This window comes from Drosophila mojavensis, unplaced genomic scaffold (assembly GCF_018153725.1).
Source record: "Drosophila mojavensis isolate 15081-1352.22 unplaced genomic scaffold, ASM1815372v1 contig_36, whole genome shotgun sequence".
In the NCBI taxonomy this organism is placed as follows: domain Eukaryota; kingdom Metazoa; phylum Arthropoda; class Insecta; order Diptera; family Drosophilidae; genus Drosophila; species Drosophila mojavensis.
The window spans coordinates 2,469,374-2,494,018 of record NW_025318858.1 but is presented as its reverse complement, the minus strand read 5'-3'; the positions used below and the strand labels follow the sequence as shown (position 1 = coordinate 2,494,018).

The following is a 24,645-nucleotide window of genomic DNA, read 5'->3' as shown; positions in this document are numbered from 1 at the left end:
TAGACAAAGAATAACAAACAGATATTGTGTGTATAAAAATGCTGTATTTGCCGCGCTTCACATATTCATTGCTGTAACACAAGTGACGCCAGCTTTGAGCCTGGATTCGATGCCTCCGGCATTTCCGTTGTTTATGTATCTAATACGTCCGGATTTTTCTTCGTCTCCGTTTCTCGCGCTGCTTTTAACTGTTTGGTCATGTCGATTTGTTGCTGCAGTGCATAACGGTTTTCGTGCTTGCGTCGTTGTTGCTGCTCTACGTCACGTAAAACACCCTCATGTAGTTTGTTACTGTAAACCAATTATTACGATTAATTCTTAATTTCATTGAAGAATTCTTTATACTTGCCGGTCGTCCGATTGTTTATAGTGAACATAACCTATAATGGCGGTGGAAACGCAAACAGCTAAACCTAATGTCACTTTAGATGCTAACGACATTTTTGTTGATTGATTATCTAATTGTTGGCTATTTAATTTTGATACAAATTTTATTCAATACGTCTAAGTAGTTGTTACGACATGACTTTCTGATGTATTGTAACTTCTCGAGAAATAGAGAAATGAAGAAAACCCGACAGATTTATATATTGTGAGGTTCTTGAAACACTCTACTTATATGAGTACTTTGCGGCTTATTTATATAAATACTATGGTTTTGTTTCCATTAAGAAATATGAGTTAATTCAGTAAATGATACAAATTCTGCTCAAAATTGTCGATAGACATAACAAACGACCAGGGCTGCAGCATAAAACAGCTGCTTTGATAACAGTCTGCGATAACGATATTGCGAAGGGCGCGCATTTGCTTATCGATTTAAATATGTTTGTTTGCACAAGCCGTTATCTGCGGGACAAAATGTGATTTTTGACGCAGTATTGCGTATGGTTTTGATTGTTTAGTCTATACATGGATACCACATAACTGTTATGTTTGGTCAAACAAATGCTGGGCGACTGCCACGGGTAACACAACTGAAATATATACAATTTTTGGACATGCGCATCAGTTGCACGCAATGCGAAGCAACAGCACAAGTACACATGTGTGTGGGTTGTGTGTGAGCGTGTGTGTGGACGCAAGTAAAAGCAACATCGAGCCAATGCGGCGAATGAGCAACATTTTCATACAATCTGCCAGTACGACTCCAGTTTTCCATACGCGCAGTTCTTTGCGCGTAACAAATAAACTAGAAAACCAGCCAAAATAAAAAATTAAAAAAAAAAAAAAAAAAGAATAAAAAGTGAACTATATAGAAAATCCAAATTTACGTGCGTGTTGTCTGTCGTGTGCGCAAAAAAAGATTTGTTTCGAAATTCAAACGATTGAAACAATCAACAACTAGCCCTAGAATCCATTAACTTATTAACATATGTAAAAATTATAAACATCGCCCAGCAAATTCTCATCAATTTATGTGGCTTGCTAAGCATTTGTTTATGCATTTTGAAATTCCACTTTTCAGGTCTTTTTTTTTCCATTAGACCAATTAAACTTTTTTTTATATGTTATTCTTATTGTTCGTTTTTAAATATTTATGTCAAATATTGATTTCAAATTTTTATGCAGCCAAGCTTTAAGAAGCCTAACGCTTAGACATTTAGCTTTTACGACACCTTTGACCACCTTTGCTTTATTTGCTCAGTTTTTTTGTGGTTCGCAAACAGTTGTACCCATGGGAAATGCTTACACAGGGTATGCTTCAAATAAAATGCATGCGATAGACATAGGAAAGTTTAATAGGAATCATGAAGCTCATATATTCTAGAGCAAGATATGTTTGTACTTGAGGCTGTTTGCTAAAGTATGTAAAAATGTTTCTGGGAAGATTTAACCTTGGAACTGTTATTCAAATCATATGAAATTTCATTCAGTTGACCACGTTTCAATCATTTTTTCTTCCTTGAGGACTAAGAATCACACAAATCTCTATGCAGATTCAGCTCATAAATATATGCTTAATTATACATCCTATGGGCACAGGGTAGCTCGTAGTCTGACAGTCCCGACTAAAGTTTGCTTACAATTTTTATCTTCAGTTTTCATTCAAGCCACAAAAATTGAAGTGTTTGCTGGATATTTGGCCAAAAATAACCAAACCTTTGTTGAAGTAAAGTTAAGTAAAATTCTGTATATACTATATATATTCAGAGCTATACAAGATGACCAAAGTGGAGCTTTATAAATCGCGTGTCTTTGTGACAATCATTCACCTGTGTGCGCTGGGCCAATTCGCTTATGGACTGTATTACAGTAGCTTTGAGGTGCAACGCAGCTACAAATTAAAGACGAGCTTCAGTCGTCGCCTGGTGCCCGAAACTTTTCCACAAAAATTACGATTTCTCAGCTATTGGTCGCTGGTAAGTTAAAGAACACAAGATTATGATCAAAAATGTATATATAAATCGTGGTCATTATGAAATGACGGAAATACGACGACCGCAGCCACAATTCGTTTCAAGTGTGTTCCAGCTCATTTATACAGAAACAAGTAGAGCTGCAGGAACAGAGAATATACGACGAGAATATGACCTATATCTAGTTACTATGATTAAATTCGTACTTTAGCCACTATTCCATCTATATATCTTTATGTCAATGGTGTCCTATTAAAATCGAATCGCTTGTGACATCTTTTCAAAGTCGATATTTATCGATATTAGCAAATATAATGCAAAATATGCATATAATATGCAATTATATTATCTTAATTCCCATAGTTCTCAAATTTAAAGTCGGTTGTCTCCTTTAAAAACAAAGAAACAACGACAATTTATGATAGCCAATATTCCGATTGCCCTTGTTCCGCTTTCACAAATGTTTATAGGGTATAATCAGATTTTTATTATTGTCTCCCATTTATGTCTGCCATATGTTTGTTTATTTGCCTGCTGTGTCGATTTTCGTTTTACTTTTTTTCCTGTGTTTCTTTTAATCACCTCTCGCGCTGAGGGGTCAACAACTGGCTGCAATTTGTAAGCGGGCAGTTGGCGTATTTTGCAGATACATTTTCCATGCCCATGTCTTACAGATACATTTTAAATGCCATTCATTCCATTATCCGGCCATTCAGTTGTTGTCGCTGCAAAGTGTTACCCTCACACACGCACACACTCGCAAAGAATTCGCAATATTTATTTTCATTGCGCGAAATTTCCGTAAAAGCACAAAGAGAAAAAGATTTTTTTTTTTAATTTTCATTTTTATTGAATTGTAAAGTTGGCCACAAATCAAATTGGTCCAAAAACAAAAGGCCTCCAGCATCTTCGTGGCCGATTTTATTGGCGTTGATAGATGCCAGATTATCTGGCAGCCCCACTGCGCTGTGGGAGGCGTTCTGGGGCGTGTTGCCCGGGAGTAACTCATTTACATGTCGTGAAATAGTTTGGGCATACGATTCGATCATCGATTTGAGTTTTCGCAGATGATATGGCAAACGAAAGCAAATAAATCGGCAATGTTTGATAATATCTATTAGACATTTTTCATTATGGTGTTTGTTTACGTCTGTGATTGATGGCTTGCTTCTGATTGACTATAACATTTACTATCGAGTAGAGTATTTGAATTGTATGAGCAAGTCAATCTAAATATACAGCAGCGTTTTTTGCGATCCTTGATTGACTAGCTACTTCACTGATGGATTGATCCGTGATTGATAGTTACTTAACTGATTGACTGAAATTGCTACTGATTCAGTCCATTGGCCAATCGATACTGAAATCGTGAATCGTTACTTAATCATTAGCCGATAACGAACATGAACCTGCCCATCTCTTTGTTCAAAATTTTCTTTCTCAACTTCTCCATAAGACTTAGTTCTTCCTCGCAAACATCTTTTACACTACTTAAGTTCAAGGATTTTCCAAACAAAGAAACTTTTCTTAAGTTTTTTAAGGCTTATCTTTAATTTTGTTCGACCTTGGCCGCCCTTGATTTATAATCTCAATAAATTCTTTGATCTTCAACACAAAAAACAAACGAGAAAGAGTGCTTTCCATCTACTCGCAGATATCTCTGCACGTGGATTCGGATGCGGATTTGGACTCGGATTTTGTTTGTTTGCTATTTGTTTCGTTGTGTTTTTTGTTTTTTTTTTTTTTTTAGCAAATGGCTTTCATGTGGAACCCGTGGCACATCGCATTGCCGGGCCATGCACACGCACGATTACCATCCGGCTTTAATTTTTGCTATTCTTCTATTGTTTTGGCATACCTTCCTCTCCTTTACTTCAATTGTTTATATCAAAATGAAAATAAACGCTATTCTTCTAATACGGAATGAATGTGTAGCAAAGCAGCTATACTATAATTCAGTGTATATGTGTGTATAGATATTGCAATGGGCACACGTTCGTCTCATTCGCTAGCTTTGAACAATTTATTACTTGAACAAATTTATTAAAATTCATCTATGGATTTAAAAATAGAAATGAAATTTAGTCGACGATTTTTTGAACTACCATAATTAGGATATTAAATGTATTTAAATTCCATATGAAATTTATTATTACAGCATATAGAATAATTTCTATTATATAACTGTCTTTGCATTTATCTATATAAGCTTTAAGAAACTCTTGATTTTACTTGTTTTATTTGAAAACATTTTTATTATCCATTAAAATGCTTATAAAATGTTAATTAGTCTTCAGGTAGTTATCGAAATCCGAATACCCAATTTCCAATTTTATTTATCTATATTTTTATCGATTTATACATATTCTCAGTTGGAAATCAAATATTCAAAATGTTTAAAATTTCTTTAATGTCCAAAATTTTGTAGTTCATTTTCGTCTGGAATTGAAAAATGTGAAATTGAAATTTTGTTTAGGTTTTCATAGCTGTGTGTCTAAATTAATGTGTAGCAAGACTGATAAATTGACTGACTGACTGCTTGAATGACAAACTGCTTAATTGATAACACTGGCTAACGGAGGGCAGGATAAATACCTACATTACAAAAATATATAAAATTCAAGATTTCGTAATTAAATATTAGAATTTAGGATATGAAAAGTTTCTGGAATATCTATATTATGTATTAGAGCTATAAAATTCTTATCAAATTTTGTTGGCTAGTGTAAATGTCTGTTGCGGATTGTGTTGAAGCTGAAGTAACGCCCCCAAAACTAATGACAGCTCTGTCATAGCATCAGTCCATATTGTCGGTCTTCAGTCTACAATTTGCCCAGCAGTCAAAATGATGGAATGGATCTCTGTAGTGCTGTTCGCTTTGCTCGCTCTGGAGGCGGAGACGACCAACATCAAGTGGCATAGTGCTGGAGCAGCATTCGATAATGCCGATGCCTGGCTGGATGGTTACTTGCCCTGTGCCCAGGATAAGGTTGTCTTTCCCAGCTATTATCCGGCTGTGCTGCCATTGCCCAAGGAGTTGGCAGTGGGAGGATTCCTACTGCCCCGTCTGGGTGGCTTGCTGCTGGCAGAGGATGCCACCATACAACTCGGCGTGGGCTCGGGATTGAATAGAGATTGTGAGAGTGATGAGAAACGCGCCTACTTAAAACCAGCCAAGACGAGCAAATGGTTTGATCCCAGTAGCTGGAGTGGCCAGCCCAACAGCGCCTCCTCCTCCAGCTCAGCCATCGATAGCTACTTCGACCTGGATCGCGTGCCCTGCGATGATGAGCATGTGGTGATCAGTGGCAATAGCGGTCCGCTCTCCTTTGACCTGGAGAATGTGGAGTATCTTCGCTTGGGTCAGCTCATCCTAGCGGGCTCCTCCATATCGCGCAACTATCTGCAGGAGCTGCTAAGCAGAGATCTGGGCCAATTGCTCTTCCATAATGCCCAGAATGTGTTTGTGGAGTACTACAGAGGTGAGCTCTGTGGCTGCCACATAGACTATGAAAACTTGCTGGAGCTGGTCTGCTCCCATGTGGAGCCGCTGTGTGAGGTGCCGCATTGCGTCTCCCCGTTGCGCACGAATGACGGCTGCTGCTTGGTCTGTGGCGCCATGATGCATGTGAAAAGCGAGCACTGCGTAGAGGAGGATCGCAAGACCTTGACTGGCCTCATCAATAGTTTTATGGTCAAGGAGCAGCTGCAGGACGAGCTGCAGTTGCATGTGAACTATGTGGGCTCCAGAGCATTTGGCAATGCCTTGCAGGCGATTGTTGTGGATCGAAATGGCTATAGCGAACGGAGTGTGGAGTTTATGAGACGTTTCGCTGCGCAACGGAATCAAAGCAAATTTCTGGCTCAGCAGAAAAATCTGAAAATCTTCTATGCCGGCCATCCATATAATCCCAATGTGAGCTTTGCCTCGGTGCTGCTCATATTGTTCTGTATTGTGCTTGTGGGCGTTGTCTCGTTGATTGGGCTCGCTCACTTCATGCCACAGAATCCGTATCTCAATCGCATACCGCAATGGATACACAATCCGAGGCGCTGGCGTTGGCATCACATGGATTTGCGTTTGCCGCAGCATTTGCTCTTCAATCGATTTGATAATGTGACAGCTGGAATGGGAACGGGTGGAGCAGGTGGTAGTGCAGTGGAACGCCTGGCTGTCATTGGCTATGATGCGGAGAATGAAGAGGTGCGTGAACGTGCCTTTGATAATCCCATGTTCGAGCAAGCCGAGCAGGTGGCAGTCATTGAAGAGCAGGCGGAGACAACTGCAATGGCAGCCAAGGTTGAAACTGGAGAACTGGACAGCTGCAGCGTGGAGGAGCAGGAGCTCACTGAAATCAATTTGGAGTCCTCTGACGGCGAGAGTGAGAACGAGGCGGAAACCAAGGAATAAATATATATATAATATGTCTACTCCTAATAAATGAATGAAACACCAGTAGGTTTGTAGAAATTATATTGAATAATAAATATGTTTATATATTTGAATCAATCAAATCTAGCATTCACTTTCGTGAATGAGTATTAAATTTAGTTCAATTCTTCCTTCAACAGTATTTATGAAGCTCACAAAAGGGTTTTTGGAAAACCTCGTATGGCTTTAACAAATAAATAAAAAAAAAAAAAAAAAAAAAAAAGTATTTATTGAAATTTCCGTTAAGCTTAATTATGCTCACGATGCTCACATAAATTTAAATATATTGCTTATCTAAATAATGGATAGCGATTAAATATACATGTTAGTGGTGCGTCACATCGCTTGGGTCTGTCCCTTGACCTTCACGCTTTCCAACGAGCTCGAAATTCAATCGATAGTTCGCATTAGTTGCGACAACCGCATATTCAATAGCTTTTGTTCAACTAGACATATCTATATATAGCATATCCCCACCCACTTGTAAACATGAATGACAGTTAAAGTGGTCGCCTTAATGCTAAAGAGGCGAAAGTAAATTTAATTTTCACTCAAATTCTGCTTCAATTAAAATTTGCTCTCTGAACACTATTTTGTTTTTATTGCCCCACTGATAAGCAACGTTATCAGCGGTTCGCTCATATGCACATGTTGAACTGTATGTACATATATATAAAATATATTCTTAGATTGTTGCTTGCATTTGCGGCTAATCAGTATAAAATTGACTTTTGAGTGTGAAACATGGCAAGATCCAAGCCCAAAAATAAGGGCTCCACGTCCCCAGGTTTCAATCGTGCTGTACAATTACTTCTACACACTACGGCTGTCATACAATTCAACTATGGCGTCTACTATTTCTATAATTTGGAAATGCCAAGATCAGTTTTTCATCCATACGCTGGCAAATTCAAATTCTTAACCTTTATCTGTGCGGTGAGTGAAATTGCAGCCCTGGTTTGCGTTTGTTGCTAACATAACAGCTTTGCTGTTAGAGTGCAGTCTGTTAAATTACAAAAGCGGCTTATCTCAACGGCTTTTATGTGCTTTAAGTCACCTACTAACAAATATTTAGACGTAACTGATATGAAAGTATACATATATAGCTGATTAGCTGCATCTACATCCAATAAGATTGAATTACAGTTTTATGCTAACTTATTACTATTGCCTTGCTGATAAGGAACTTTATGAGTCACCCACATAGCACGAATTAATATTTAATGTTTATTAAAAAAAATAAAAATAATTAAATAAAAAATAAACATGTATATACATATATGTATACAGATACATATATATATTGATTGTCGCTGGTTTTTCACCTACCAACAAATCAGTAGATTGTGAACTTTTGTGTGTTAAGCATGGCCAGATCCAAGTCCAAGAATGAGCGTTCCACGTTTCTAGTTTTTTATCGTCTATTGCAATTTCTTTTACATTTAACAGCTGCCATTCAATTAAATTATGCTATTTACTATTTGCATACCCTAGAATTACCAAATTCTATTCCATTCGGTGGGCAATTTAAATTCTTAACATTTCTCTGTGCGGTAAGTGCAAGTGCTAGTTCAAAAGACAGGTAATTTTGCTATAAAATTGCAGTCTGTAAAAAATCTTATTTATAGAGAAATTATTCAGTAAACATTTTAAAAATTCATGTTAAAAGCATATCTCTAATCACAATCGCTTAGTCACCATGACATAAAAGCTTTCACCTATTGCAACTTGATAACAATTTAATACTGATTTGTGGTCTCAGCATAGATAACACATAAAAGCAATAGGTAATTTGTTATTATTTATTTGATAATAAATTAATATTTTAAGTTATCACTCAAGTATTAGCATGTTTCTTAATCATCAATTTACTTTAAGTGAGTTTGTTTCAATAAGAAGCGCCAAAGACTACAAATGTGACCAGCCACACAAAATGCGGCAAAAAACGATACAAAAATCCTTGTAAAGTATCGATAATTTATCATTTCGGGTGCCACGGTCACACATCAGTACAACCGTCTTCAGTATAAATTTTTTGCTCGCCGGTTGCTGTTGATGCTGTTGTTGCGGTTGTGAAAAATCAATTAATTGCAATAAAGAAACATATAATTGATAAAAATGGCCACAAGCTCTCCTGCAACGAACTCGCTGTTCAAAAGTGTTTTTGGCGCACTGCGTACATTGCTGCATTTGACAGCTGCCGTACAATTCACCTATGGCATATATTATGATTATAAATTCGTTGAATTTCCAGCCCAAACAGATCCCAATTCAAAATTAATCTATCATCCCTTTGGTGGAAAGTTCAAATATCTTACGTTTCTGAATGCGGTAAGGTACCGAGAGTCTAAATGGCAGCTATTATAGCTCATTAGGCCAATTTGAATTTAAACATGTAATGACAACCGGTTTGAGTTATTTTTTGTTGTTGTTGTCAAGCTTCAGTGATTTAGCGGTTTGCAATTCATTCCACTTCAATTGTCAGCTAATCAACCCCCTTTTGAGCTATCAGAATAACATGCCTATCTCTTTGCACTTACAGATAATACAAGCCCTGTATTACGTTGTCTCCCTCGTGAATGATTTTGTGGGCACAAATGAGCTGGTTCCACGGCGAGCGCCCGCTATACGGAAATTCAAGGATTGGTTGCTATCTACACTGGCCTTTCCGGTCGCTCTGAATGTGGGCATAACGTTCTGGACCCTCTACGCCATCGATCGTGAATTAGTCTTTCCTAAGGTGCTGGATCCTGTCTTCCCCAGGTGAGTGAAAAAGAATTGCATTTTGTCTATTTATATGAATTATTAATTTATTTTATGTCATGTACTTTCGCAGCTGGCTCAATCATGTATTGCATACAAATATTGTTGTCTTCATTGTCTTGGAGATGTTTACATCATACCGTGCTTATCCAACACGCAGCAAGGGATTAACTGGTCTCACCATCTTTATGGGCAGCTATCTGGTCTGGATACATATTATCAAACACTACTCCAATGTCTGGGTATATCCTGTCTTGGAGGTCCTGCAGCTGCCACAGCGTATTCTATTCTTCGCCGCTGTGTTGGGCTTCACCTTTGCTCTCTATCTGCTCGGAGAGTTCATCAACAATGTTGTTTGGGCCAAGGAAGTCAAACTATCGCTGCGCAAATCCAAGTAGGCTGTGTATGTCTTACAGAATCCCCTCAAGTAGTCAATAAAAATAATGAATTTTACACCAATTGAAAACTTAATTAAATTGCTGATATCTAATGCTACACGTAAACTCTTTAGTAAATTGACTAAATAGCGTTTGAAGTATTAGATTGCACATTTGCAAATTTCAAGTTCGAGTATGCGTTGTTTATATTAGATGAGCATCATTAATTTATCAATTGCCTAATAATTCATATCAAATGCAAATGAAGCACTGCAAAATAAATAACTTAAAACTTACCTGCGTTAAATTGTAAATTTTAATTCTAGTATCTCTCTAAATAAAAACAATTGAACTTAATTTTGTAAATATCTTTTTGCATACATTCAAATATTGGCGCCTTAAATGTCAGTTGAAATTAGAGTAAATCAATTACGAAAGTACAACGCAATTGTTGGATGCTGCGAGGGTGCTCCGCCACACCCAACAAAAAAAGCTTATAATGTAGCCCTGGTACGTGATGAGCAGCTGTTCGCTAACTCCACCTCTGTTATGATCGCTACTCAGCAATTACATGAATTACATATGCAGGTGTGTCTGTATGCGTGTGTTTACTGGAATGCAAATAACCTGCTGTTAGCCTTCCAGTTGAAATTTACAGTTTCCAAAAAACTCTTTGCAATATCTTCTTCCGCAGCGGATGTGCCTTTAATTGCCAACCAAGTGTGACTTCTCTCTAAAATCGTTCTAGTCTTGTTCACAGGTAATTTCTCACCTGTAACAAAACTGACCCTTGGCTGGTTTAAGCTACCTGCTGAGCGAGTTTCAGCTCATTCAACCTGAGGTACTAACTAACAATTTCTATGTACGCTAAGTTTTCTAAGTCTGCTCATTTTTTTATAGTCACGCATTACGACTGTTTACAGTTTCGTATTCTATTTATATAGCCCTGCGGGATGTATTCTATCTATATACATACGTATGTAAATACATATACATATGTATACAAATAATAAATATCGAAACTTTACAGAGTCAACCAAAATAGAGTTCCATTTGGTTTTTGTTTATTTTTTCATAAATATATGTTTTGAATTATTATTGTTATTATTATTCTGAGCACAGTTTTCGCTATCCATATAATATCGATGGTTACGTGAGCTAGGCTGAATTAATTGAGAGTCTCGGGCTAGTCGAAAATGTAATACTCTACACATACATACATAGATTTAGGTTTCATTTTAGTTCATAGTAGTTTGCACTTTTCACGTGATTAATTTTATAAGCTTTGCATTACAAAATATTAATAATAATTCAATTTATTGAATTGTTAATATATATGTATTTAAATTGAAAGTGAACGAAATATTTGACACAAAAAAAAAATTTTTTTTTTTAATTTTTAAAATTCAACAATCAATATTTATTTAACAATATTCAAAGTTTCACCAATGAAATATTTTAGTTAGCTTAGTTGATTTAGCTCAAAGACAAAGTAGATTAATTTGAATTCTTGTTTTGCCCTATTCACTTTTCCAAGCATAAAAGTTCGCAATTTAATTCATATTGAATTTATTTCTAGATACAAGAAAATAGATGCATAGAAATTCTAATTGCAGTCACTGTCCCAAGTCGAAGTACGCCTTGCCTCTGCAGCTATAATATAAGTCAAACGAAAATAAAGAATGTATTTGGATTTAAAATCGTTTTATTAGTTACAAATGCTTAAATATAAACGTTTTTAGGCACTTTGTAATACAATTTCGTTCGCTTTCGATTTGTGCGTTGTCCCAAAAGGGGCGACAGTTTGTACATTTAAAACAACATACATTTAAATATAGATATATATAAAAACTATATAAAACTATAAACTAGTTTAAGGAAACAGTCATTATACATTGATACAAGGCACATAATGCATTGTGCTCTGAGTTTTTGTAAAATTTGCAGTTTGTAAACTTAGTTGCTATGAGTATTCGTAAACTTATGGAAGATTCTGTTTTCATTTCGTTGTTGTTTATAAATTTAAGTAAATGCATTTCGATTAATTGCCCTACTTGGATGGCAGCAGCAACATTTTAAGTTTATCCGATTCACTCAACAACGTAGCTTCCTTCTGATGGTGATGATGATGATGATGATGGCCATGATGGTGTCGCGGATTGAGCAGCGTTTGCATTTCGGTCGCATCGTCGCAGTTAATCTCGTTGCGCTGCCGACTTGCTGCATTGAGCAATCGCATCGCTTGCTGCAGCTCCTCGTTGCCATAGGTGGGCAGCGTATGATTGGCTATCTCAAAGGGATTCGCTTGTATGCCCACGTCACAGCTAGTTTTGCTATTGCGTGAATTCGACTTGCCCGAGTAGGAACTATGCAGCATGCCACCCAATCCCAGACCCGGTAAGTCCAGCTCCACAGAGGAACAGCTCAGCGAGTCCCCATTGACATCCAGAGCTGCGGCCAGCTGCCTAGCATAATTCTGCTTAAAATCGCTATTTGAGTCGACATCCAATTCCGGTTCGCGATGTGATTTGCTGCTCTCCTTGCGTGATTTGCGACTGCGTTGAGAATTGCGCGACTGCCTATTGCCATTGCAATTGGATTCGTTGGACTTTTGCATGTGTTTCAAAAAGTGCTCCAAGGCTTTGGAGTTGTTGCCATTGTTGGGCAACTCTTGTATTTTAGGTCCATCATCATTGTCGTCATCCTCCTCTTCCTCCTGCTTGACAACCACATTGAGATCTTGTATCTTGAACGAGGCACGCGAATTCTCCTCCTCATCTGATGAGGTCGTCATGCCTTGATTCTGTAAGAATGGCAATATGAATTGCCCATTCTTCTGTATGAAATCGTTGATGATGCTCGGATCTAGTCCTGCATTGCGGCGCCTGCTACTGTTGTGCTTTTTGGTGCTGTGGGCAAACATGCCCACCTTGTGACTAGCATTCGGATAGGTGGTCTTCTTCAGAGCAATCACCTGTGACTCCACCGAGGTGCTGCTCTCGCGGCGTCCACGTCCACGTCCATTGCTGGCCGCAATGAAATCTCTACGTCGTTGCGTACGCTTATTGCTGCTGCTCGCGTAGCCGTGCTTGCCATGTTGACGACTGCGCGATGCCACCTTTGTCTTCATCTCAGCTATCTTAACAGAAACTTGAGAGTCCACAGAATTGCGTCGCGATTCAACAGACACATGTCGCACGCTAACGCTAATCTCCGAGTCTAGTGAGTTCTTGCGACCAGCCTGATGACCCTGACTGGAGGAGTTCGTGTTGCCAGCCGTGACTCCAGTCAAAGCCATGCGACGTTTAACACACTGTGGCAAATAGTGCACCCAAGTTGAGCTAATCTCATTCGTTTCCGACGAGTTCAAGTCATTTACATCGAAATTCAGGCCAACTGGATCGGTATGCGTGTTGTAGAGCGTTATAGAGAGTCTACCCTTGTCCTCAAAATCCTTGCGCTTGGCCCATGTTTGGGCAATGACCTTGTGTTTCGGCATTTTGACTTCCTCGACAACCTCCTGGCCGCACTTTCTAGTAAAGGAAAATGAAGATGTATTACTATATTATAGAACTACTTGCTTGAGAGGCTACTCACTTTTTAATATAGCGCTTCCAGGTCTCTATGGAGGATGGCGTCCAGCACCAGGTGGACATAAGTATCCCAGAGCTGAATAGACAAAGCAAATGCAGCTGCAAAATGCCCACACTTGGACGATTCTCGATCTTACAGACGCTGTTCTCATCAAAAACAGAGCTGATGCGGCAACTGCAAGAATTAATGTTATTAAGTTTGAATATAGGATATTTTGTTAAAATACTCACATTATATACTCCCTAAAGCTCTCTGTCCATTCATTCGAATGTCGAAATTCGGTGACATGGCACGCGATTGCAACTAGTATAAAAATCAATGTTAATAAAGCACAAACGCCCATGCGCATAATAATCAAATGGATTTTGTTGCTCGCTGAAGTTGACTTGATGTCGTTGGCAAAATGCTTTAGACCGAACAACATAATCATGCCGCGGGTAATGAAATAGCCACCGATTAGGATGACGCCACACAGTGGACCCAGAAGCAGGCCAGCTCTCATCGGATGATTGATATAGCCAACAAAACAAATGCCCACAATGCCATTGGCATCGACCTCACTGAGCGCCATTGTGGTAATGGTGAGCACCAGAGGCAGTGACCAGGCAACCAAATGGAAGTACGAGCCTTTCTTGTCGATGCGATCTTGTACATGGCCCATGGCACGCCAATGCCAAGCGTAGGTAAGAAAGACAAACCAAACCATGCAGGCGGTTAGGAAGTAATAGACCAGCACAAAGATGACAACGCAAGAGAGATTCTCGCCAGCTGCAGGCTCCGAGTGACGCAATGTTCCATCTTTTCGGCAGACAATATCCTCGCGAGATCCAGATGTGAATTGCACCAGCCAACTGGAGGGAAATATATGTTAGTTCATATAATAGAAATTTAATTTGAGTCCACTCACCCGAAGCAGGAGATAAGAAAGCATAGATTAATATAGAACACAATCACAGCAGGATATTTGTTGGCATTCTGCCAGTCGATGAGAAATGTAGCAACCACAAACAGATTCGAGAGTAGACAGAGCGTACCTCCATACCCTATAAGCTTATGTATCTGACGATGTTCATCATCCGTATACAACGGATCTTTGCATTGCACGCCACAGCCCTCAATGTCAGGATAATAGCTCGCTGAATTATCAGCCGGCACAAGAGGCGTCAAGCATTTGCCTGTTACATTGAATTTCATCTCTCGCGCATCGTTGCTGCATTTCATAGGAAAGAGCGTTTCGTTGCAGCGCATAAATTTTGGGAAAAATGTTGTATTATATAGCACACGACATGGCTCAAGGGTAATCCGGCACATTTCATATGAAGGCAGGTAGACCATATCCTGGCCATTAATTTCCTCACATTTCGGTTTGAAGACTGCGCATAAAAATGGCTGCAAAAGCGAAGCATTAGTTTCTCATATACAGGTAACTCGCAGATTATCTTACCTGAATAACAGCCCAGCATTTGGGTACATGTCGCAGAGCATAATAACTACCCAAAGCCTCGTTCAACTCCTTTTCCTTACGATAGTCAGTCAAGCTGAGACTGGTCAGTGCATAGGGAAGCTTGGAGCCGAAGCATGTGTTATGCGTTCCATTCACTTCCAGGCAACGTCCACGACGCACACACTGTATATGGCGATTGTCGAGGCCATCGAACCAGGGCTTATCGTCCTTGCCCTTCTTGCCATACAATCGATAATTCATGGTTCCATTGATAGGCTCCAAATCTATGGAGCTAACTGTAGCTGAACCCGCATTCAATTTAGTGGCACTAAAGCTACCCAAACTGCCAGGCAGCCAGCTGGACAGCAGCAGGCAACAAAGAGTGAGACAGCTCCTAGTAAAAAGAAAACAGACGAAGATTTCAATATAGATAGATATGTATATACATACGAGTATATATATTCCAAAAGATAATAATTGGCTGTGACACCTTTTGCATACTTACGTCTGCATTTTGTATTTGTCGCAAGCGATTTATTTTTTTCTAATAATATATATATTAAGCGCAGCCTTTTGTGAATATTAATGTCTAGACGGTCGCGCCTTGTTTGGCCTACCAAACGAAATCTTGCAATCAGTGCATTTTGCCGTCGTTTTTGTGTGTGCGTTGCCAATGCTCGTTAAGTAACGCGTTGGTTTTATTTAAATTTACAAACTATTTAATTCAAAAATAAATGCCAGAAGTGAAAATAAAAAGTAAACGCGCCGCGAACAGACGAAAGCAACAAATGAGCGTTTGATTGCTGTTGCCGCAGACCACCCACTACGCTGTGCTGCTATCGGCTATCGATAGCCAGCGACCAAAGTCGCGCTAAAGTTATCGACGTGTGGCGTTTTATTACATCCCTGGCCACAGTTTGGCTTGTGCAAATTTATACACGGGCATTATACAAAAAAAGAAAAGAAGAAGCCTCGATTTGAAATTGAAAGCTGTGTGTGCATTTTGGGTTTTAATAATAATTGTTAGCCATGGATGCCGCTCCAGCTGTAGCGCCGCATGCTGCAAATGAGGCAAAGCCACAGCCACAACCCCCGGCCCCGGCGGCCGCTGCGCCAAACGAAAATGGTGTACAAACAGCAGCAAAAAAATCTGAAACAGCGACGGGCACAGCCACAGGCTCCGGTACGTAGTATATATGAGTGTGTGTACACATTCGGCACTAACATACACACAACTTCAATTTGTTTATTATTGTTGTTTCTCTCACACACAGAAATGCATTCCAACGTTGACACTGGAAAAGTGCTCGAGGCGCAAAAAACGAAATCGGAAATGAACAGTGAAATGGTTTTAATAACAATATGCAGTGCCGATCGTAAAATTAAAAAGACATTCATGTCATTGCCCAGCAGAAAGGATGTTATTGAAAAAGGTAAGTGTGCATGAATCGTTACTAATATTTTATTTATAATTATTTTTGTATACTTTTTCATAGCACACAAATACGGCTTGGCTGGAAGTACCATAGTACTGGAAAGCAATGGCTGCGAGATATGTGAAGATGAGGTGTTGCTCTTCGCAGCCAAGGAGAAGATTTTGTTAATGCTGCTTGCGGAAAGCGATGAATATGTTATACTACCTCCGCCCTCGCCTTTGAATCGTTCAGAGCGTGCGGGCAGCTCATTGGATCCCAGTTTTGTATCGAATGCCAATGACTCAACAGTATCGAATGACGAGACTCTATCGCTGGCTAGTGTCACGCCAAGCAATTCAAAGTTATCTACAGCGCCGTTTAAGGAGTTTTCGATACCTTGGAGTAAGGTACCAAATGATATTATGAAGTTGTTGCGTGGCAAAACGAGCCTGGGCAAGCGTCTCAATGCGTTGGCCAATCTCTTGGTCGATGCACTACGCGAACGCTCCTCACACATACCTATACTTGTATTTCGAGAGGTCGCACAGCAGGCGGCTGAAAAGTATCCCGATTCATTGCTGGAAAAGGATCGGGAGGGCCAACAAATTGCCACGACGCCACAGTCTCTCATCTCCAAAATGATCAATCGTAACAATGCGCTAAATCGTCCACAAAAACGAGCCAGCTCGAGCACAGCTGATCTACACATTACCAGCAGTAGCAGCAGTAAGAAACGTAAATCGGGAAATGGTGGAGCCGTGGCATCTAATGGAAATGCCAAATCTTTAGCATTGAATCGTGATCTTGAAGAGAAGAAAGATTTGCTGATATCCAGCTATCGTGGTGCTGCCAAAGTGGAGCAAAGTACCATAGACGATTATATGAAGGAATGCTTTCCGTTGCAGCGCGCCTTCTTCAACAATAGCGAAAAGATACCAGACATTACGGCCATCAAGGATAATTGGCCGTATATCTTCAACAAGCCACTGCTCTATCAGCATTTCGAATTGCTCATGTCTATTGATCCGCGTGTATTAGAGAAGCGTTTTACCAGTGAAAAGGAACGATTGTTCAAATTCTTTAAAATGTCCAAAAATAAGAAAGTGAACGCCCTGGAGGAGAACAACGCGAATATGGTGCGTGGACTGGCATACTATTTCAATGAGGATCCTGACTATATATTCAAGCAATACGATCATGGACCTTTGCCCGATGATGTGCTACAGCACATCAATCCAACCAATGCGCCTTGGGTGGCACTAGTCAGTAAGTTTTTTCGATGCCCGATCAACGCTTTTGTTTTGTATTAATATGTATTCACTTTATTAGATACGCCCATATCTGTTGGCGATGAGGGTGCCCATACTGATGCAATGGTCTACATTGAGGGACAAATAATGAGCACGTTTCCAGCTTCAGATGCTGATATACCAGATATAATTGCCCAATTGATCTGCTACTATTATACCTTTAACATGATGTACCCCAAGGAAGCCAATCAAACACTCGAATTTATTGTCATCTACTTTTTACAACATACGCCGGAACAGGTGCGCAACTCCAAAAAGAGCATTACTTCGAATAGTAAATACAATCAGCTAATTTCGAAATTGGCAAATGCAAATGGTTGAGCTGGAAGACCGAGGAGAGGACATCGCATACTAATTAGTTTACATACATATATATATTTATTTTGCAGACCCCATTTCACATTATACTCCTTTCTAATTTTTAAGATGATTTATATAAAGTGTGTAGTGTACTTATGTTGTGTATTGTACAATTTTTCTCATTTCAAACAAAACTTTTTCATACAATTTTCGATTACTTTCTAAATTTATTTGTCGACCTTACAAGTCTTGAATTATGTTGTAGGTCCTCTATGGCGTTTTTTAGACTGGACGTTTTCTCGTTCATCACGGCTTTTGTTAATTTCCTACGCAAGAAATTGCGTTCTTTAAAGGACAAATTTTTGGGATCTTGCATTATTCTGTCGGCAGTATTAAGCGTCTTGGTCGTCGTTTCGTTGTCGTCGAACGATTCCCATTTGGGCTTTTCGCTACGACCTGTTTCGATTATATTGCGACGGTAATTTTGCTCCCGTTGCTTTACCATTTCTTTAGCGTTCTGGCTATGCATATCAAAGCGACCGGTAGTTCGTTCATCATCTAGAATTTCGTTTTTCACATGATGCCATGGTTTGGCCTCCTGTTCAATGGGCGCTGGTGCTGCGTGTCCAAATGGTTTTGGCTTAAACTTTTGTTTGCCCCAATTCTTAGAGCGCTCAGTCACTTCTCTTTTAAATTTATAGGAATTACGCTCAAGCTTTTTCAAATCGGATCTAAACATTTTGACAAAGTTTGTACGATGTAAACAGCACGCTAATAAAAAGTTATCAATATAAACAATTGGTTAAATCATTTCTATCGATTCTTACGATATTTAATATGCGATGGTTGAGCAGTGATATAGAATTGGCATATTTTGTTTTGGAAACAAGCTTGAATGTTTAGATAAATTAAACATTTATTTATTTAAGTTTTTAAATTATTGATTAAGACTCGCCTACCGCATAACTGAATGAAAAGTTTAATTACAATGTTTATTCGTTAATCTTAATCGAATAATTTTTAAATATCGACAACAGCTATACGTTATCGATGCTAGCTATTAACCTGCAGAACATCGATACTTATCTAACACGTGCGGTGATCTGAATGGTTTTTTAAGCGGCGGATCCGAAATCGACGACATGGAGCCTAATTCTGGTGGCAATTGGCATGATAATTCAGGTCATAACGATTATCATTATATGAATAATAGTGGCGACCAACAATCTGGTCAATGGAGCGACAAAAGATACGAGCAGAATAACTTAAACCGCGAGGCTCATGGTCGAGGACACAACGACGATTCATTTAAAAAGTTTCGTGATCAAAACCAACCGCAAAAGCAATTTCAGACTCGTCAGTCTGTAATGAATGGTCGCGCTGGCGGTGGTGGTGGTGGAGGTGGTGGAGGTGGAGGTGGCAGAGGTGGAGGCGGTGGCGGTGGCGGCGGCGGCGGCGGTGGAGGAGGAGGAGGTGGACGTAGTGGAGGAGGTAGACATGGTGGAGGAGGAGGACGTGGTAATGGAGGAGGAGGAGGGAGGGAGGTGGTGGTGGTGGTGGTGGAGGTGGTGGCAGAGGACGTCCAGACAGAAGAAGGGACAATCACAGAGGAGATCGATGTGGCAGAGACGGAAGAAGAACGCGATATGGACATGATGGAGGCGGAGGTGGAGCCGGCGGAGGTGATGGAGGCAGAAGCGGCTTACGAAACAAACAAAACCATGGAGGCAATCAGTCTAGTCCCTGGTACCAGGACAAAATGCCCAATGATGTATTCTACTTTTCTAATGGAAAACACAAAAATGAAAATACTAAAATTCCGACTCCTACAGAAGCACCAGCAGTTGCAACGCCTACAGCCGAGCCGACGAAAGAAGCAACGCCTGTGGTTGCAGCAACCCCAGCAATTGCAGCGACCCCAGCAATTGCAGCAACCCCAGCCATTGCTGCAACCCCACCAATTGCAGCTATAAATCAAACGCCTCTAATTAGTCCAGCTAACATCAAGAAGGAAAAGAAAGAGGCGTCAGTCAAGCCGCCGGCCAAACCAGCGGAAAGCAGCGAAGACAGCTCCTCCAGCAGCTCCGATGAAAGTGTCGAAGCCGGTGAGGTAGTCAAAAAGACAACAGTTGTTAAGACTGAAGCGGCTAAAGTGAAGGTTAAAGTTGAAGCGGCTAAAGTTAAGGATAAAGCTGATGCCGCCAAAGTAAAGGTTAAAGCCGAGCCAGTTTCTAAAGCACCGCCATCATCCTCTTCTTCCTCATCGTCCGAGGATGATTCAAGTGATGAAAACCCAGCGGTTAAGGGAAAAACATCAGTCAAAGATACTCCACAGAAATCGCCAAAAAGTGCCAACAAAAGTGCATCCGAAGATGATGTTGTTTGTATGGGAAACGAAAGTCGCAAATACACAATTCCAGATGAGGATGATGATGAGGATGAGGATGAAGATGAAGCCAAGGCCAGCACCGATGAGGAGGACAAAGTTGTGGAGACGGAAGAAAAAGGCAAAGACAAGACGTCTCACATATGCGGCATTTGCGATAAGAAGGTAGGTCAATCATATATCGCATCTGTACTATACTAAAGATGGTTACTTACATAGGGGCACACTTCATTTGAGTGCCAGATGATCTGCAGGAATTGCTCGGCGCCCTATCACAGTTTGAAGAACTGTCCGCAGCCTCCTAATTTGAATATTGCGCTGCAGGCTTTCATGGAGTTTAGCATGCAACAATTGGCCGTCTTTAATATGGATAAACGTTTCACATTTCCTGGTAACGTAGTCCCAGCGCCACCTCAACAGTTACCAGCTGCCCAGCTACAAACTCCAACAGTGAACAAGACTAAAAAGGATAAACGAACTCTGAATAAAAAGGCAAAGAAAATGCCTAAGAAGAAAATCAAAATAGAGGCAAAGCAAAGCGACGACGAGGATGACGACGACGATGACGAGGATGATGAGGATGAGTTAGAAGAAGCAGATCCCACTGACACAGAATCAAGTGATTCCAGCGCTGAGGCTAAGCCAGCAACTAAAATCAAAAGGAAACGCACCTCCAAGCAATCTTCTAAGAACTTGCCAACTGGTCCCGCAGCATATCCTTTTCCGTTGCTGGCTCCTGGTGCACCATATAATCCGATAATGTATCCATATGGAGCTCAGTTTAGTTTTCCTAAATAATTTTTAATTTTGTATACAAGTTTTCTTTGTATATATGTTTAGATATAAGCATAAAATTATTATTAAATAGAAAAAGCATGTGTAAACTTAAGTTAATTTTGATCATATCAAATCATTGATTATGAAATTAAATCAACGTTTTCCTTTGTCAGATTTTGGCTACCATTTACTCCTGGAGCACAGCATAGCTGATGGCTTCGATCTGTGATTAAGCAACAAATTTTTAATATGATTTCTTGTATACATAAATATTGAATATGCCAAGAAAAGTATAATTACTATGACGTGTTTAATATGCATGTGTATATTAGTTTACTCATTGTAATATTATATTACTGTCAGGATTCATTTAAAAATCGTCGCACCAGGCGGTTGTCTGCGTTTCCGGTGACTGTCAAATTACCGATTGTATTGCAGCCCTGGCAAACTCACAGCTGTTGCGTGCCATGCTGCAATTTGTTTAATGTTTACAAGAAACCCGAGTTTCTCGCAATTTGTGAAGCAAAGTGCAGTTACGCGTTAAATATCAATACAGAAAAACGCATAAGAGATACGCTCAACACGGTAAGTCACAACATATATTTATTTTCTACATAAAATTTATGTGCACACAGAACTAGAGTGTCCATAGACCTGTGGATTCTGTTCGTAGTGATTATGGGATAATGAGAGGGAGAAAGGCAGAGTGGTTAACTAGTTAGTACAGAGGGCGCGCTGTTCTCGTTCGCGTTCGGTGCCGCAGCTGACCGGATGAGGCATGACCGAAGGCTCGGCGCCTGGCTTAAGCAGCGTCTGCTGAAGGCCCCAAATCACTTGATTCGCAATCACATTGACTGCCAGCATTAAAGCCGTCTCATAGTTAAGTGGATTCACAGCGTAACTGAGTATGCCCACAGATATTTGATTGTTCAAGAAGTCCTTGTCCAGCTCGAGCAGCTCCTCGCGCACCTCCATAATGCGATTCTCATAGTGGCACTGAATGGCAGCAAATACTTGCTTATCGAGGCCAACGAGCAGCTCCCGCTTGAACTTGACCAAATAGTGCTCGATGAAGATGACCTCCTTGCGATTCAGGTGCGGCAGGCGCACCTTCTCCTGTATGACCTGGTCCCCAATTTGGCTGACTACCAACGAGGTCAACGAGCCCGCCGGCGTGGGCCGACGATCCCCGCAAGGACGCACGTCCACAAATGGATGTATCTCATAGCTACCCACGCCAATGGTGCAAGCAATACCATTGAACGAGACATGTGAGGTACGTGCATGATTCTTGCCAGACATACCAGATTTGTGTGTTGGTGTTGATGGCAGCTCCATGGCCTTGTTATCATGGGCAAAGCCAATGATCTGAATGGCTTTCTGAGGGTGGGAGAGGAAAAATTGGTGGAAGATATAGATATAAGAGGATATTGCCCGCATTATCACACAACTTACATAGTTTACATATTTCTTAGCATCGCATAAGAAGTTCGCAATGCGATCGGATAGAACGTGCATCGCACACGGATCCTCACTCAAATCCAAATCAAAGCCGAGCAGTATGTGATTGAGGATGTACTGTGCTGCCTTGTAGATGGGATCATCGGTGTCGAAGGTCAATGGAGCATTTCCACCCATTGCAATAGCTGCATTCAATGCATAACAAAGCTCGCTATCGAGGAGACCTTCAAAGCTTGCTTGATATTCATCACAGAATGAAGGTGTCGCCTTCTTCGAGACGTCAACGGCCTTACTCTTCTTCTTGCTCTTCCTTTTCTTCTTGCGTCCTTTAGACTTCTTCTCTTCCTTGATGTTGTGGGAACGCTGCTTGATTTGCTCCTGAATCCGTCTCCATTTCTCGCGATATTTCTCCTTGTGCGACTCAATGAATAATTCGCGTTCCTCTTTAACTTCTTTAAGCAGCTGATCGATTCTTCGCTGATTGGCAATACGTTCGTGCAGGCGTTTATGCCACGATTGTATTTGGCCCTCAGTGTGTTTGGTCAAACGCTGCTTGTGCAAATTACGCATATTCTTGTTATATCGATCCTTCTTGAACTGGAACAGTTTCTTCAGCTTAATCAGGTGCTTACGCTGCAAATCCTGATGCAAACTGATGTGGGCCTGGACTCGCATATTGGTCAACATTTTGCGATGTTCGAGAAGCATCTGCTGCATAGCTAACATGCTCTCCATTCTCTTGAATTTCTCCTCTGTTATATTATAGATTCTCACTTTTCTTTCATGCTTCTCCTCTTCAATTTGTTGTTTCCTAGCCATCACTTCTTCCTGACTCTGATGACGTACACCCGTTTGTAAGTTATCCCTCCGCGAGATGCCCTCCGCATTGGCAATCAACATGCGATCGTGTCTTTCTGCCTCCCTTTGCCTATACGCTTGCAGCACATAGTAGAGCTGCGACTTATGAAGTTCCTCACGATATTGATTGAAGTCCTTTAGATTGCATATCACTTCATTGTTATCGGTTATCTCGCCATTCTCGCGTAATCGTTTCAAATTACGCTCGTTCGAGTAGAAGGTCTTCAGATTTGAATCGTGCAACGGGTTATATTCGGGTATATGAACCGTTACCGATGAATCGAATTCCTGCATGCTACATTTGAACTGGAATCAAAAGGAAAGCCATATATGAAGTTTCATTGGGCAGTACTTCTTCATATCTCAATTAAAATCTTACCGAGTTTCCGATTTTATCCTTTGAGAATATCACCTGATTACCAGGACACTTGAGCATAGGCAATTTACAGTTTAACGGTATTAGCTCCCAACCGGGTAAACTGTTAATGGGCAGCCCAGTCTTATAGCTGGGCTGCTTGGTCATCATTTGGCTGGTCACATTGTTCCGCCGAGGCAATGATAATATATCAATCATGATTGCTTACAGTGTACATACATATATCTGTATGTATGTATATATTGCACTATGTCAGACAAACGCTAATACAAGTGGCCAAATTTTAGGACCAATGGAATTTTGTAGTATATCGATTCGTGCAGAAATTCATTCGAAAGAATCGTGTTGTTGTGTAGATATAAGTAGAAATATTTAGTTTGATTTTATTTATTTTTTGCGATGGAATAACATTCTTAATAAACAAAGAACAAAATTGAACTGAACTAAATTATAAATTTAGTCTGACTACCTATTTTATTGCTTGAATCTCTGGGCAAAGCCTACTGTGCGAGCTTTCATTTGCTCTCACTCTCTCAGTGACTCGCTCTCTCTGCTCTCAGCAAACTAACAGCTTCCGTTAGTCCTTTTTACTTGTTACTTTTACCGTTTTGTTTGTTTATTGTTGTTTTCTGTTGTTTGGCTTGTGGCGCTTCTTCTTCTTTTTGCTTATCAAAGCTTTCGTTGTTGTCACTTCACTTGAGTGCGCTACCGCTCTCCCCCTCTCTCTCAATCGTGCTTGTCATTGTTCTTGTTATTATCGTTGCCTAGGGTCGCACATTGAAAAAAAAAAAA

At 40.2% G+C, this 24,645-nt stretch overlaps 9 protein-coding genes and 1 long non-coding RNA gene across 12 annotated transcripts in view; 6 read left to right on the top strand and 4 right to left on the bottom strand.

The window, feature by feature from the left end:
* Positions 1-24: 24 nt before the first annotated feature.
* LOC6575788 (protein PET117 homolog, mitochondrial) lies at positions 25-736 on the bottom strand. The gene is made up of 2 exons (XM_002001756.4): positions 350-736; positions 25-291 (listed from the first exon to the last, which is right to left on the bottom strand). Exons 1-2 carry the CDS (start codon positions 439-441, stop codon positions 132-134), a joined length of 252 nt encoding a protein of 83 aa, XP_002001792.1. The 5' UTR covers positions 442-736; the 3' UTR covers positions 25-131.
* Positions 737-1,176: 440 nt separating this feature from the next.
* On the top strand, positions 1,177-10,228 carry LOC6575786 (androgen-induced gene 1 protein). 3 transcript variants are annotated; one of them, XM_015164806.3, is made up of 4 exons: positions 1,177-1,377; positions 2,155-2,363; positions 9,335-9,555; positions 9,629-10,228. In XM_015164806.3, the coding sequence occupies exons 2-4, from the start codon at positions 2,166-2,168 to the stop codon at positions 9,951-9,953; spliced, it is 744 nt and encodes a 247-aa protein (XP_015020292.1). In that variant the 5' UTR covers positions 1,177-1,377; positions 2,155-2,165; the 3' UTR covers positions 9,954-10,228. The 3 variants fall into 3 exon arrangements, with proteins under 3 accessions (XP_015020292.1, XP_015020293.1, XP_002001790.1); XM_015164807.3 differs by lacking the exons at positions 1,177-1,377; positions 2,155-2,363 and adding an exon at positions 7,519-7,728; XM_002001754.4 differs by lacking the exons at positions 1,177-1,377; positions 2,155-2,363 and adding an exon at positions 8,818-9,123.
* LOC6575787 (protein amnionless) lies at positions 4,754-6,816 on the top strand. Its single transcript, XM_002001755.4, has one exon. It carries the CDS (start codon positions 5,206-5,208, stop codon positions 6,769-6,771), a length of 1,566 nt encoding a protein of 521 aa, XP_002001791.1. The 5' UTR covers positions 4,754-5,205; the 3' UTR covers positions 6,772-6,816.
* Positions 10,229-10,329: 101 nt separating the features above from the next.
* Positions 10,330-10,976, top strand: LOC122757261. The gene is made up of 2 exons (XR_006357227.1): positions 10,330-10,773; positions 10,833-10,976. It is a non-coding gene; the product is annotated as an uncharacterized LOC122757261 (long non-coding RNA).
* Positions 10,977-11,619: 643 nt separating this feature from the next.
* On the bottom strand, positions 11,620-15,801 carry LOC6575785 (protein smoothened). The gene is made up of 6 exons (XM_002001753.4): positions 15,476-15,801; positions 14,971-15,364; positions 14,434-14,915; positions 13,757-14,377; positions 13,530-13,700; positions 11,620-13,465 (listed from the first exon to the last, which is right to left on the bottom strand). Exons 1-6 carry the CDS (start codon positions 15,481-15,483, stop codon positions 11,983-11,985), a joined length of 3,159 nt encoding a protein of 1,052 aa, XP_002001789.1. The 5' UTR covers positions 15,484-15,801; the 3' UTR covers positions 11,620-11,982.
* Positions 15,802-15,861: 60 nt separating this feature from the next.
* LOC6575784 lies at positions 15,862-18,202 on the top strand. Its single transcript, XM_002001752.4, has 4 exons — positions 15,862-16,153; positions 16,245-16,403; positions 16,467-17,651; positions 17,715-18,202. The coding sequence occupies exons 1-4, from the start codon at positions 16,000-16,002 to the stop codon at positions 18,014-18,016; spliced, it is 1,800 nt and encodes a 599-aa protein (XP_002001788.1). The 5' UTR covers positions 15,862-15,999; the 3' UTR covers positions 18,017-18,202.
* Positions 18,051-18,766, bottom strand: LOC6575783. Its single transcript, XM_002001751.4, has one exon. The coding sequence runs from the start codon at positions 18,732-18,734 to the stop codon at positions 18,210-18,212; it is 525 nt and encodes a 174-aa protein (XP_002001787.1). The 5' UTR covers positions 18,735-18,766; the 3' UTR covers positions 18,051-18,209.
* Positions 18,767-19,533: 767 nt separating this feature from the next.
* Positions 19,534-21,330, top strand: LOC6575782 (protein mushroom body miniature). The gene is made up of 2 exons (XM_002001750.4): positions 19,534-20,546; positions 20,601-21,330. The coding sequence occupies exons 1-2, from the start codon at positions 19,755-19,757 to the stop codon at positions 21,177-21,179; spliced, it is 1,371 nt and encodes a 456-aa protein (XP_002001786.2). The 5' UTR covers positions 19,534-19,754; the 3' UTR covers positions 21,180-21,330.
* Positions 21,331-21,588: 258 nt separating this feature from the next.
* The window catches only part of LOC6575779 (tRNA-dihydrouridine(16/17) synthase [NAD(P)(+)]-like), a 31,735-nt gene continuing 28,678 nt past the window's right edge, over positions 21,589-24,645 (top strand). Inside the window, exon 1 of the mRNA XM_015164805.3 lies at positions 21,589-21,743. The gene's annotated coding sequence lies outside the window, so the exon portion shown is untranslated. The remainder of the gene's footprint in view (positions 21,744-24,645) is intronic.
* LOC6575781 lies at positions 21,731-24,315 on the bottom strand. Its single transcript, XM_002001749.4, has 3 exons — positions 23,857-24,315; positions 22,614-23,783; positions 21,731-22,538 (listed from the first exon to the last, which is right to left on the bottom strand). The coding sequence occupies exons 1-3, from the start codon at positions 24,049-24,051 to the stop codon at positions 21,873-21,875; spliced, it is 2,031 nt and encodes a 676-aa protein (XP_002001785.1). The 5' UTR covers positions 24,052-24,315; the 3' UTR covers positions 21,731-21,872.